Raw genomic sequence first — 12,130 nt, 5'->3', positions numbered from 1 at the left:
TTCGAATTCATGGTATTTGGCAATGCCGTATCGCCTTGGTGTTCAATTCTCATTCCTGAACAAGAAGTAATTGTTGACGTAATATTGACCAAACGTGATCTGTGTACTTGATGCTGAAGAAGCATACTACTGCCTCTGCCAGTTTTAATTTCACATGACAATGAAATATATGAAATATGCGAAGTAAAAAGCAATATTCACCAATATTTTTATTCAAATACTCAATAAAATAGAGCGAATTTGAAAAAAAATATATTGTAACTACAAAAAAGATGGGGCATCTTTTTTTTTATATTTATTATTCAAACAATAGTATTGTAACTTAATTGTAAATTCGTGAGAAAATTGTAATCAAAATTTTTTACACGGAGGAAAAAGAAGAATTTTCATATAACTATATCAGGAAATAGATAATAGAATGTTTAAAAGAGGACAAAAAAAAAATACACAAGCGCCCTCATTAAAGACTTTTAGCACAAGGTCAATTTTTGAAATCAACGCCCAAACCAAATTTCAACGTAAGTGGATATGTTTGTGTTTTTGTGATTACCATAATAAAATTTTCAATTCAATTCAATTATTTTATCATAAAGTTATACGGGAAGTTTTTCACACAAATATTTTATCGTTCTGCTACAAGGGTAGTCATTGAAAGTGATGGCTCCATGAAAATGAGCGCAGTTTTCTACTCCAGGGTTATCGGGTTGATTGACTGTCCACACAATCTCATTTTTGGACGATGTTACCCCATCTACCCAGGTCCAGGTCGTCCCACGTCGATGAATGTCTCTCAAACCAACCCAAGTATACGTTGTAGATATTCCAAGAGCATCGTAAACTTCTCTAAAATATCAAAATTGTGAAAGCATTTTAGACAAATTGAACAAATTGATCTAAATTTAGTTGATATGCTACAAGAGTATAGTATTTCATTCTTACCGCTTAATCTGTGGGTCTCTCATTCCCACTGACGCAAGTTGATCTCCTACTCGTTCACACCTATCTTTTGCTGTATTAAAATCCACTAATTCATGGAACCATTTGTAATAGTGATCATTGCGAGCTTTATAATACCCAAGCGACTCGAAAAGCGATGTTTTGAGATCTGAAATTGGTTTTGAAATAACAACTTGAATAGCTTTTTCTAAATAATGTTCATTTATTTTTACAAGTAATCTGTAAAATAATTACTTGATATTGTGTCTTCGAGCTCTGAAATTCGTGCTGTTAACAACAATGTGAAAAAATATTTATGAATAGCTAAAGGACATTCTGATGGAGTGAGGAATATATTCAAGTGAGGGCTGTTGGGAGGTTATGGATATAAACAAGCGATATTTAAACATGAATATATCACAAACGTTTCATTTTATTGGGAGTTAGTATTTGGTTGTTTTTATTTGTGTTTACATTACTAAATTTTTACCGCGCGAACACTTAAACAGGAGGAACATCGAAATTTGGGTTCCAAATCTTTACTTCATGATGATAATAGTTAACGCCGTTTTGTATTTTAATATTAATCAAAGTGCGTTTGACTTATGACCAAAGAATCTGCATTTCAATGTCAATTTGTTTCCAGGATAATATGGGAAATTTTGTATTTCATTCGTTGCGCAAAAAATACCTTCATAACGACGAAGTATCTGGGAAGATTGCAACGATATTGCAGGACCAGGTGATCCTCGATCTCCCTTTTCTCCAGGTGGACCAATATCTCCTTTAGGTCCGATCGGTCCCTGAAAATAGTTATTAATAACAGCGAGTTCGTTTGTGAAAAGGGCGTCGTATTTTTCCTTCCATTTTGTTAAAATAAAACATGCACTTTGAGTTGAAAGAAGAAACATTCTCGAATATTGTATCGCCAAAACAGCTTTCACATTTTCCGGAAGTATGTTAAAGTTCGCCTATATATATGCATAGTACAGCAATGCTTAGCAGTCTAAGGTATATTAGTATGTTTACGTCTTTTCAATTTCATTCCGGCAATTTTTATCTCAGTATTACTCACGTATACACAATACAGTAATAGTAATTTACATACTTGTTTTCCGGGTCTATGTCTGGTACTGGTATGTTGGGTAGTTAGAGGATTTCTCATGAACGTTACTGTGGTGATTTCGCCTTCATGAGCTACAGAGCAAGATCCATCTGTAAACAAGATTCCGTAATTTTTTATGCACCCGGGTTCTTACTATGTGTGGAATTTATACATGTAATAATTTTTAATATTTCCACGAATCGTTCACAATTAAGTCACATTTAAAGTTGAAAATCAAATTGTGATCAATTTCACATATTGAGGGTTTCTATATTAGTGATATGCGATTGATCTTATGGTACAAAGAATTACATAATGGTGCAAGGTACTGAGTATTACAAGACAGTAAAAAAGCAAACGTGATTTAGTTAGATTTGATTTCTAGTATTCATAAAAGCATTAGTGAATCGAATTATCTAAATGAAATGAACCAAGTAACACCCAGACCAAACTGAGCGATTGACTCGAATTGGGACTAGACTTGGGTCAGGACTCGTCACTCTGCGTTTAGGGCACTTTACCCAACTTTGGTACTGTCTACTTCTCTACTGTATTTTAATTTTAAGTTTGTAAAGTTTGATTACTTTTTGCTCTTTCAGTACATTTTTGAATCGTCATGCTCGATATAGGGTTCGTTTCGTCAATTCACAAACAAGCATACTTTTTTCCATCCAAACATTTTATTTAAAATATAGCACAGTGCTAATGAGACAAACGTCTATGCTATTCACCTGCATCAACGTGAACTCCCTTGTGTGTTCTAAACAATATCCCAATCGACAGCAGCAGGACGAAGCATTGAAACATCTTTAGATTTAGGCAAAATCTGGATTAATATTTAGTAACAAAATGAAATACCAGTTACCATATTCAAATAAAAAAATCGTCCTTGGCAAAATTTGTTATTTCAGTTTATTTTTAATTGTCACTGTTTTATGATTTGCATGAATGTACATTTTTTGAATAGAAATTCCTTCCCAACATGCATTACTAACTACGTTATTAACGACCATTTGATAATACAAGCATAATTTTCTATCCATCACCAATATCTGGTGTGCTCATACTGTTGAACGTAAGGTTCAATTTTTCAAAAAAACTCACATCAAATACATCATAATTGTATTCACATTTCGCGAAATTTGCGTTTCAGTTCACTGTGCGCTTTACTCATAACATGACAATTAGCTCCAAGGCATATTTGGTTGTGTTTTCATTCGCTAATGTTAAAAAGATTTAGATTATCATCGTTTCGAGCGAGATTAAGGTTTTTCAGGTAATGTAATACAATACTCAATTTATTTTTATATTTAGATTACTTTTGGATATGAAGACTTACGGATATTTTTTCAATATTGTTAGAAAAACGAATTCTTCAACTGCCGAACAAATCAATATTATTTTTCTAAGGTTTATTGTTGTTTTATTTCAACCAGTTGACTTTTCGCTAATCCGTTTTGGCGAGCTTTTGATTTACGACACCCATTCATTGCTGAATTGTAAGAAATATCTAATTCCTTCATATGATCTCACATACGCCCGAAATCAATATTTTATTCATTATATTTTAAAATATCACGTTTAAATCAATATCAGTGTAATTAATGTGAACATACATGGCAATTACATATAATCTAATACATATAATCATAGATAAAATTTGAATATTACCAACCAAAACTACAACATAAAGTACATGCAACAGTCCCATATTTTTAAGAATGCACTGATGTGCCAAACAAAACTCTTTTCAACTCGTCGTACAGGACAAGTACTAATGCACCACCAGTGCCACGAAGTACATTGGAGAAAGCCCCTTTAAAGAACGCTTTTCCTCCCTCCGTTTTGTAGATTTTACGCCAGCAATCAACAGTTCCTTTATACATACGATCTTCCATTGCTCTTCCGGATTGCATCATCATGCGTCGACGGACGGTATCAAATGGATAAGACATGATACCGGCACCAGTTGTTACAATCTGGGCGATCATCCAGCTAACAACTATGGGCGTGTTCTTGGGATCCGGGAGCATTCCTTTCGCCGTGTCGTAAGTACCGAAATAGGCTGCTCTATAAACAATGATTCCTTGAATTGAAACAAAAAACCCTTGGTAAAGACCTCTTGCACCATCACGCTTTGCAATCGTCGCCAAACAATTTCCAAGTCCGGTAAATTGCCTAGAGTTTCCTTTACCGATATCAGCGGCTAATCTTGTTCTGGCAAAATCAAGAGGATATACAAAACAAAGACCAGTTGCACCAGCTGCTCCACCTGAAGCGAGGTTACCTAGAAAATATTTACCAAATTGTGTTTTCTTGTCAACTCCTGCAAGAAAGATCTTCTTATACGTGTCTTTGAAGGCAAAATTCAGAGCTTGAGTCGGAAAGTAGCGAATCACATTCGCGAGATTTCCTCTCCAGAATGACAGAAAACCCTGTTCTTTTGGAATTCTAACGAACGCGTCGATTATACCTTTGTACCTCGCATCAGCTGATATTTGTGTTGAAACATGTTGAACTTGCAGAAGTAGTTTTACTCGTTCGATTGGAGCGACCAAGGTTTTTGAGATTGCTGCTGCTGTTCCTCCGACAGCCAAGTCTTTTGCGAATTCTTCTGGTTTGAATGGCATTTCGCAGTGTATTTCAGTGTCTACTCTTCTGGCGAAGCAAGCTATACTGGACCCTGTATCAACAACGAGATTTTATAGGTCTTCAATTTGACACCTATTGCCAAGTGACATTTATTTGTGTGTGTGTATATATATCATTGAACGTTTTCAACACTTCAGATTTGTTATGACACTATAAAGTGCAAAATTGATGACCTTAAACCTAGAGTAATGTTATAAGTAAACGAAGGACTACTGAGAAATCATCTATTAGAATTAAATGAAAAATATAAAATTGATAGGTATTCTACAGCGTTTGTTATATGGATTTATATGACTTTTATTGTGAGATCATCAAGAAATCAGCTGCCAATGGTATTTCAATAAGAAACTCAATGCCGTTTTTCGTTTTACCCATGATTCTGGAGTTGTAGCGGTCCCGTGAAGGGAAATCACTGGTCACGAGTAAAGTTCACGTGTAATCGCGGAAAACATGTTTACTAAACAGATGTCGGTGAATATATCTGACAAGCCACTGGAAATATGCTGTCGTTAGTTCACGGACTGTCTAAACCGGCATAGTTGGAAACTCGTGCTTGATAAATGTGGTTGTTTGGGCGATTGTACAATAGATGAAAATGGAAATAATTGTTATTTTTCTTAGTAAGTGGATTTTGAAATGTTGCTTGCACACAGTAGTATATAGTCTGTCCCTAAGATACTAACCATCATAATAATAATAATATAGACTCAATACGATCAACTACCATATTGTGGTGATAGTCTGCATATCCTCTTACTGGATATTTTTATAATCTTGCCCCTAAACTGAAAGCGAATTTTAGCAACTCACCCAATTTAACGACATACATATTATGCTCTTCAAGACAACTAAATGTGGCTTCTAAATCAGGGGCGCGGATTTTTAAGTTTCCACATTGCCAGTAGCCAGAATCGTAACCATCTCCATAATGCTGAAAGTCGTAATTTCAAAATTCGGTGAGTTTGAATTCCAAATTTATCTGACGGTGGCAATCAAAGTCGAAATTTTCAACAACTGAAATCGCATTATAGTCCGGCAGATAAGGGGCCTTTTTGGGCCCAACCTTGTTTTCAGACATAAAGTTTTTTCCATTTGTGATTATTCATCTTGGGGTCATTGCCTATATTTTCTACATGGTTTTGAGTTTGAACCATGAGTTTAAAGCCTTGAGCAATTTTTTTACGGCTCGATATTTGTATTAGTGTTTTTTGTCAAATCTGTGCACCATAATTGCGCACAACCTGAATTCTAACCTGGTACACCTACTATGTTCAGGTTGTGCGCCATCTTGTTGCACCATGCCATAAACTAAAAGAAGCGACCGTGCTTCTCTTGCCTGTTGTCATGCTGTCCCTCGAATTCAGCTACAACAAAAAATTTTCGGAAACGGGTTTTAGATTTTATGATTTCATTAATATTCTCGACAATGCATGATATACGGGTGGTAAAATGCCAAGTTATTTCAACAACATGATCATGTTTTGCAACTCACAACAAATAATTGTATGTAAATTTATTTGACAGAGCCCCAAGAGATCTAACTACAATTATCAAAAAAGTGAGGCCAAAAAAGTTACACTACAACATAGTCAAATGTATAGCATACATTATACGTATTTACGATAGATAACAGGTTTACCAAAAAACGTTACATGTAAAATGGTAAAATAAAGATCAATTCAGCAATATCTACTTACGACTTGGTGATATGTATCTGTTGATGATTTTATGTGTTTGTTCCGGAAGTTTAATGACAGGATAAATTGTGATTGTTGGGGATGTTTCAAAAAAAGGTTGAATGGAAAAAAGTTTTTACAAAATGTCGTCAAGGTTTGAGAGTAGTAGAGAAGTAGAAAAAATACTCCCATGTGTTCTTTTTTTGATAACCACGCCACAGAACTTCTCCGATAAATATACGCAGCAATTGCGAGAGGCAGAAATGCCAAGATGGGATTTCATCTCATTGCAAACCAATATCAGCGATTCTTAGATATATTCGCGCATTCCCACCTATACCTATCTACACACTTGAAAAAGTATGTCGGATGATCGTCGCATTATAGAATATCAGTAACGGAATAGTGCAATGCAAAAATAATATGCAATCAAATAATCCTATTGTAGAATATATATTTGTAGGAAGGTGATAATACTGCAATTCATTCACTGCATTCATAAAAGTCGCAAAAACCCTGATTGAGATCTCATTTTGATGAAACATAAATTTTGAAGTAGTAAATATTTTTATCGGTGAAAATTCGAATGAAACATATTTAATTTTTTAGAGTTTGTAATGATTTTACTTCAGGATCCAGATATTCTCCTATAACTTATTCCAATCTCATTGACTATTTTTGAGTGAGTGGATAACACTTGTGGACGAGGATCGTTATCACTGGACTTGTTTTTACTATGTACACCACACAGTAGCAATTATAAAAAATTGATAGTATACATATTTTTACATTCTTTAAAATCATCTAATGAACTGAAAATTTTAGAATATATATACACAAATCTTCACAAAAGACTTTGATATTTTTATGATGTTCCAATATCTTATGAAAAGATTATGAAATCTATGAAAAATTGAACAGTTTGTTCTTTTTCCGAGTTTGTACAGTTTGTTTACTTTTTGCTCTTTCAGTACTTTTTTTAATGGTCATGCTCGAATAGCGTGCGTTCCGTCAATTTACAAACAAACATATTTCTTTCCATCCCAACATTTTAATTTAAATATAGCACAATGCTAATGCGACAAACGTCTATGCCATTCACCTGCATCAACGTGAACTCCCTCGTGTGTTATAAACAATATCCTAATCGACAGCATCCGGATAAAACATTGAGACATCTTGAAACTTGCGCGAGAATCTGGATTAATATTTGGCATTAAAAATGAAATGCAATTTATTTAAATAAAAAAATCGTACTTATTGACAAAGTTTAATACTTTAATGATTATACAAATAGTTGATTAGCAATTCCAACGATTACTAACTACGTTCTTAACGGCTTTGTGATAATACAAGTATTTTCATACTATCCAATACCAGCATCTGATGTGCTCATATTGTTAAACATAATGTTTAATTTTTCGAACCTTACAGCTAGCAAATACATCATAATTGCATTACTATTTGGGGAAATTTGCTACAAAGTTAACTGTGCGCTCTACTCATAACAGCACAATTAGCTCCAAGGCATATTTGGTTGTATTTTCATTCGCTAATGCTAAAAATATTCAGATTATCATCGTTTCGAGCGAGATTAAGGTTTTTCAGGTAATGTAATACAATACTCAATTTATTTTTATATTTCCTAGTGCATATGTGGATATGTATATACGGATATTTTTTCAATATTGTTAGAAAAACAAATTCTTCAACTGCCGAACAAATCAATATTATTTTTCCAAAGTTTATTGTTGTTTTATTTCAAATTTCCTGGTTTCAAATATTCAACCACGTGATTTTTCGCTAACTCGTTTTGGCGAGCTTTTGTTTACGACACCCATCCATTGCTGAATTGTAAGAAATATCTGATTCATTCATATGATCGCGCATACGCCCAAAATCCATGTTTTATTCATTACATTTTAAAATACCACTAAATAATAATTACATATAATGTTTTATAGATAAATTTGAATATTACCAACCAAAACTACAACAGAAGGTACATGCAACAGTTCCATATTTTTAAGAATGCACTGATGTGCCAAACAGAACTCTTTTCAACTCGTCGTACAGGACAAGTACTAATGCACCACCAGTGCCACGAAGTACATTGGAGAAGGCACCTTTGAAGAACGCTTTTCCTCCCTCAGTTTTGTAGATTTTACGCCAGCAATCAACAGTTCCTTTATACATACGATCCTCCATTGCTCTTCCGGATTGCATCATCATGCGTCGACGGACGGTATCAAATGGATAAGACATGATACCGGCGCCAGTTGTTACAATTTGGGCGATCATCCAGCTTACAACAATGGGCGTATTCTTGGGATCCGGGAGCATTCCCTTCGCCGTGTCGTAAGTACCGAAATAGGCTGCTCTATAAACAATGATTCCTTGAATTGAAACAAAAAACCCTTGGTAAAGGCCTCTTGCACCATCTCGCTTTGCAATCGTCGCCAAACAATTTCCAAGTCCGGTAAATTGCCTAGAGTTGCCTTTACCAATATCAGCGGCTAATCTTGTTCTGGCAAAATCAAGAGGATATACAAAACAAAGACCAGTTGCACCAGCTGCTCCACCTGAAGCGAGGTTACCTAGAAAATATTTACTAAATTGTGTTTTCTTGTCAACTCCTGCAAGAAAGATCTTCTTATACGTGTCTTTGAAGGCAAAATTCAGAGCTTGAGTCGGAAAGTAGCGAATCACATTCGCGAGATTTCCTCTCCAGAATGACAGAAAACCCTGTTCCTTTGGAATTCTAACAAAGGCGTCGATTATACCTTTGTACCTCGCATCAGCTGATATTTGTGTTGAAACATGTTGAACTTGCAGAAGTAGTTTTACTCGTTCGATTGGAGCGACCAAGGTTTTTGAGATTGCTGCTGCTGTTCCTCCGACAGCCAAGTCTTTTGCAAATTCTTCTGGTTTGAAAGGCATTTCGCAGTGTATTTCAGTGTCTTCTCTTCTGGCGAAGCAAGATATACTGGACCCTGTATCAACAACGAGATTTTATAGGTCTTTAATTTGACACCTATTGCCAAGTGACATTTATTTGTGTGTGTGTATATATATCATTGAACGTTTTCAACACTTCAGATTTGTTATGACACTATAAAGTGCAAAATTGATGACCTTAAACCTAGAGTAATGTTATAAGTAAACGAAGGACTACTGAGAAATCATCTATTAGAATTAAATGAAAAATATAAAATTGATAGGTATTCTACAGCGTTTGTTATATGGATTTATATGACTTTTATTGTGAGATCATCAAGAAATCAGCTGCCAATGGTATTTCAATAAGAAACTCAATGCCGTTTTTCGTTTTACCCATGATTCTTGAGTTGTAGCGGTCCCGTGAAGGGAAATCACTGGTCACGAGTAAAGTTCAAGTGTAATCGCGGAAAACATGTTTACTAAACAGATGTCGGTGAATATCTCTGACAAGCCACTGGAAATATGCTGTCCTTAGTTCACGGACAGTCTAAACCGGCACAGTTGGAAACTCGTGCTTGATAAATGTGGTTGTTTGGGCGATTGCACAATAGATGAAAAATGGAAATAATTGTTATTTTTCTTAGTAAGTGGATTTTGAAATGTTGCTTGCACACAGTAGTATATAGTCTGTCCTTAAGATACTAACCATCATAATAATAATAAAATAGACTCAATACGATCAACTACCATATTGTGGTGATAGTCTGCATATCCTCTTACTGGATATTTTTATAATCTTGCCCCTAAACTGAAAGCGAATTTTAGCAACTCACCCAATTTAACGACATACATATTATGCTCTTCAAGACAACTAAATGTGGCTTCTAAATCAGGGGCGCGGATTTTTAAGTTTCCACATTGCCAGTAGCGAGAATCGTAACCATCTCCATAAAGCTGAAAGTCGTAATTTCAAAATTCGGTGAGTTTGAATTTCAAATTTATCTGACGGTGGCAATCGAAGTCGAAATTTTCAACAACTGAAATCGCATTATAGTCCGGCAGATAAGGGGCCTTTTTGGGCCCAACCTTGTTTTCAGACATAAAGTTTTTTCCATTTGTGATTATTCATCTTGGGGTCATTGCCTATATTTTCTACATGGTTTTGAGTTTGAACCATGAGTTTAAAGCCTTGAGCAATTTTTTTACGGCTCGATATTTGTATTAGTGTTTTTCGTCAAATCTGTGCACCATAATGGCGCACAACCTGAATTCTAACCTGGTACACCTACTATGTTCAGGTTGTGCGCCATCTTGTTGCACCATGCCATAAACTAAAAGAAGCGACCGTGCTTCTCTTGCCTGTTGTCATGCTGTCCCTCGAATTCAGCTACAACAAAAAATTTACGGAAACGGGTTTTAGATTTTATGATTTCATTAATATTCTCGACAATGCATGATATACGGGTGGTAAAATGCCAAGTTATTCCAACAACATGATCATGTTTTGCAACTCACAACCAATAATTGTATGTAAATTTATTTGACAGAGCCCCAAGAGATCTAACTACAATTATCAAAAAAGTGAGGCCAAAAAAGTTACACTACAACATTGTCAAATGTATAGCATACATTATACGTATTTACGATAGATAACAGGTTTACCAAAAAACGTTACATGTAAAATGGTAAAATAAAGATCAATTCAGCAATATCTACTTACGACTTGGTGATATGCATCTGTTGATGATTTTATGTGTTTGTTCCGGAAGTTTAATGAGGATAAATTGTGATTGTTGGGGATGTTTCAAAAAAAGGTTGAATGGAAAAAAGTTTTCACAAAATGTCAAGGTTTGAGAGTAGTAGAGAAGTAGAAAAAATACTCCCATGTTTCCTTCATTCGATACCCATGCCACAGAACTTCTCCCTTAAATATACGCAGCGATTGCCAGAGGCAGAAATTTTTGAAAACTTTTTGTCTCTGGCTGAGCTTAGATACCAATTGGCACTCATGTAAACTGGTAAGAGGCAGGTTTCATATTGTAACGCCACGGGATGGAGCAGATAATATGAGTATCCATCCCCCAGTTGCCATTTGAGTGGGTAGTGGGTACTGCTGTTTTTATTGCAGATAATACTGATCTTTTTGTATTAAAGATTTACTGACATCACCGATTTAAGGATGTCAAATGATAGATATCAATAAACCAATTGAAAACAACCAACACGCAATATTACAAAACTTACTCCCAACACGCGGTTTAAATGAATGTGATTATATAATTCGGCATTGTTAAAAAGCTAAAACTATTATTCTTTAGAACAGCATACAAATTCTATGGAATGAAATCATACACAAAAGCTCGTCAAAAACATATAGGTCAATAAACAAGTGGAATTTGAGCATTGCGCATTTCCACGTACAACCGAAGCACTCAGGAAAATATGTGTGATGTACTAGTGATCAAAATGTTTGACTCAACTATGTTGGCATAACAGGTGCACATCTCGGTTTTGCATACGCATACCCTCAAGGATATCTCCACAAGGATATATTAATTTGGTCAAAGTCAATGCTGAACCTGAAATGTTGCGGTTCTTCCAAAAGAAAATACGTTACACATCGTTAGATACCAGTGGACGGTTTTACATGGCCTTGTTCGGAGCGAAAGACGAAGTCGAATATTCCAATCCTTTTCAACTAATAAAATATTTCGCAAGTCCCGAAGCTTTAAACAGGAAAACGAAATGCCCGCGGCAACACAAATGTAGTTTGAAGAGCGCATGGGTAGATGCTGTCGATGAATCTTGGCTTATATTAGTG

The 12,130-nt window shown here is 35.2% G+C and overlaps 1 protein-coding gene and 2 pseudogenes across 1 annotated transcript; all 3 read right to left on the bottom strand.

Moving 5' to 3' along the window:
* Window positions 1-593: 593 nt before the first annotated feature.
* On the bottom strand, window positions 594-3,460 carry LOC120339000 (uncharacterized). Its single transcript, XM_039407032.2, has 6 exons — window positions 2,773-3,460; window positions 2,045-2,151; window positions 1,628-1,739; window positions 1,192-1,224; window positions 940-1,105; window positions 594-843 (listed from the first exon to the last, which is right to left on the bottom strand). The coding sequence occupies exons 1-6, from the start codon at window positions 2,846-2,848 to the stop codon at window positions 594-596; spliced, it is 744 nt and encodes a 247-aa protein (XP_039262966.2). The 5' UTR covers window positions 2,849-3,460.
* Window positions 3,461-3,586: 126 nt separating this feature from the next.
* Window positions 3,587-4,720, bottom strand: LOC120338998 (ADP/ATP translocase 3 pseudogene; annotated as a pseudogene).
* A 3,538-nt stretch (window positions 4,721-8,258) lies between these two features.
* On the bottom strand, window positions 8,259-9,360 carry LOC144427359 (ADP/ATP translocase 3 pseudogene; annotated as a pseudogene).
* Window positions 9,361-12,130: the final 2,770 nt, after the last annotated feature.

Source organism: Styela clava, chromosome 9 (genome assembly GCF_964204865.1).
Source record: "Styela clava chromosome 9, kaStyClav1.hap1.2, whole genome shotgun sequence".
NCBI classification, from domain to species: Eukaryota; Metazoa; Chordata; class Ascidiacea; order Stolidobranchia; family Styelidae; genus Styela; species Styela clava.
Note: the sequence above shows the minus strand (reverse complement) of the source record. Positions and strands in the feature narration are given on the sequence as shown.

What these genes read in the sequence shown, in the direction of transcription:
- LOC120339000 (XM_039407032.2), bottom strand. Translation starts at nt 2,848, where the DNA reads ATGTTTCAATGCTTCGTCCTGCTGCTGTCGATTGGGATATTGTTTAGA. An exon ending in GGGAGTTCACGTTGATGCAG is followed by an intron (nt 2,152 to 2,772) that starts GTGAATAGCATA and finishes TCTTGTTTACAG; the next exon opens with ATGGATCTTGCTCTGTAGCT. An exon ending in GATACTTCGTCGTTATGAAG is followed by an intron (nt 1,225 to 1,627) that starts GTATTTTTTGCG and finishes TGTTGTTAACAG; the next exon opens with CACGAATTTCAGAGCTCGAA.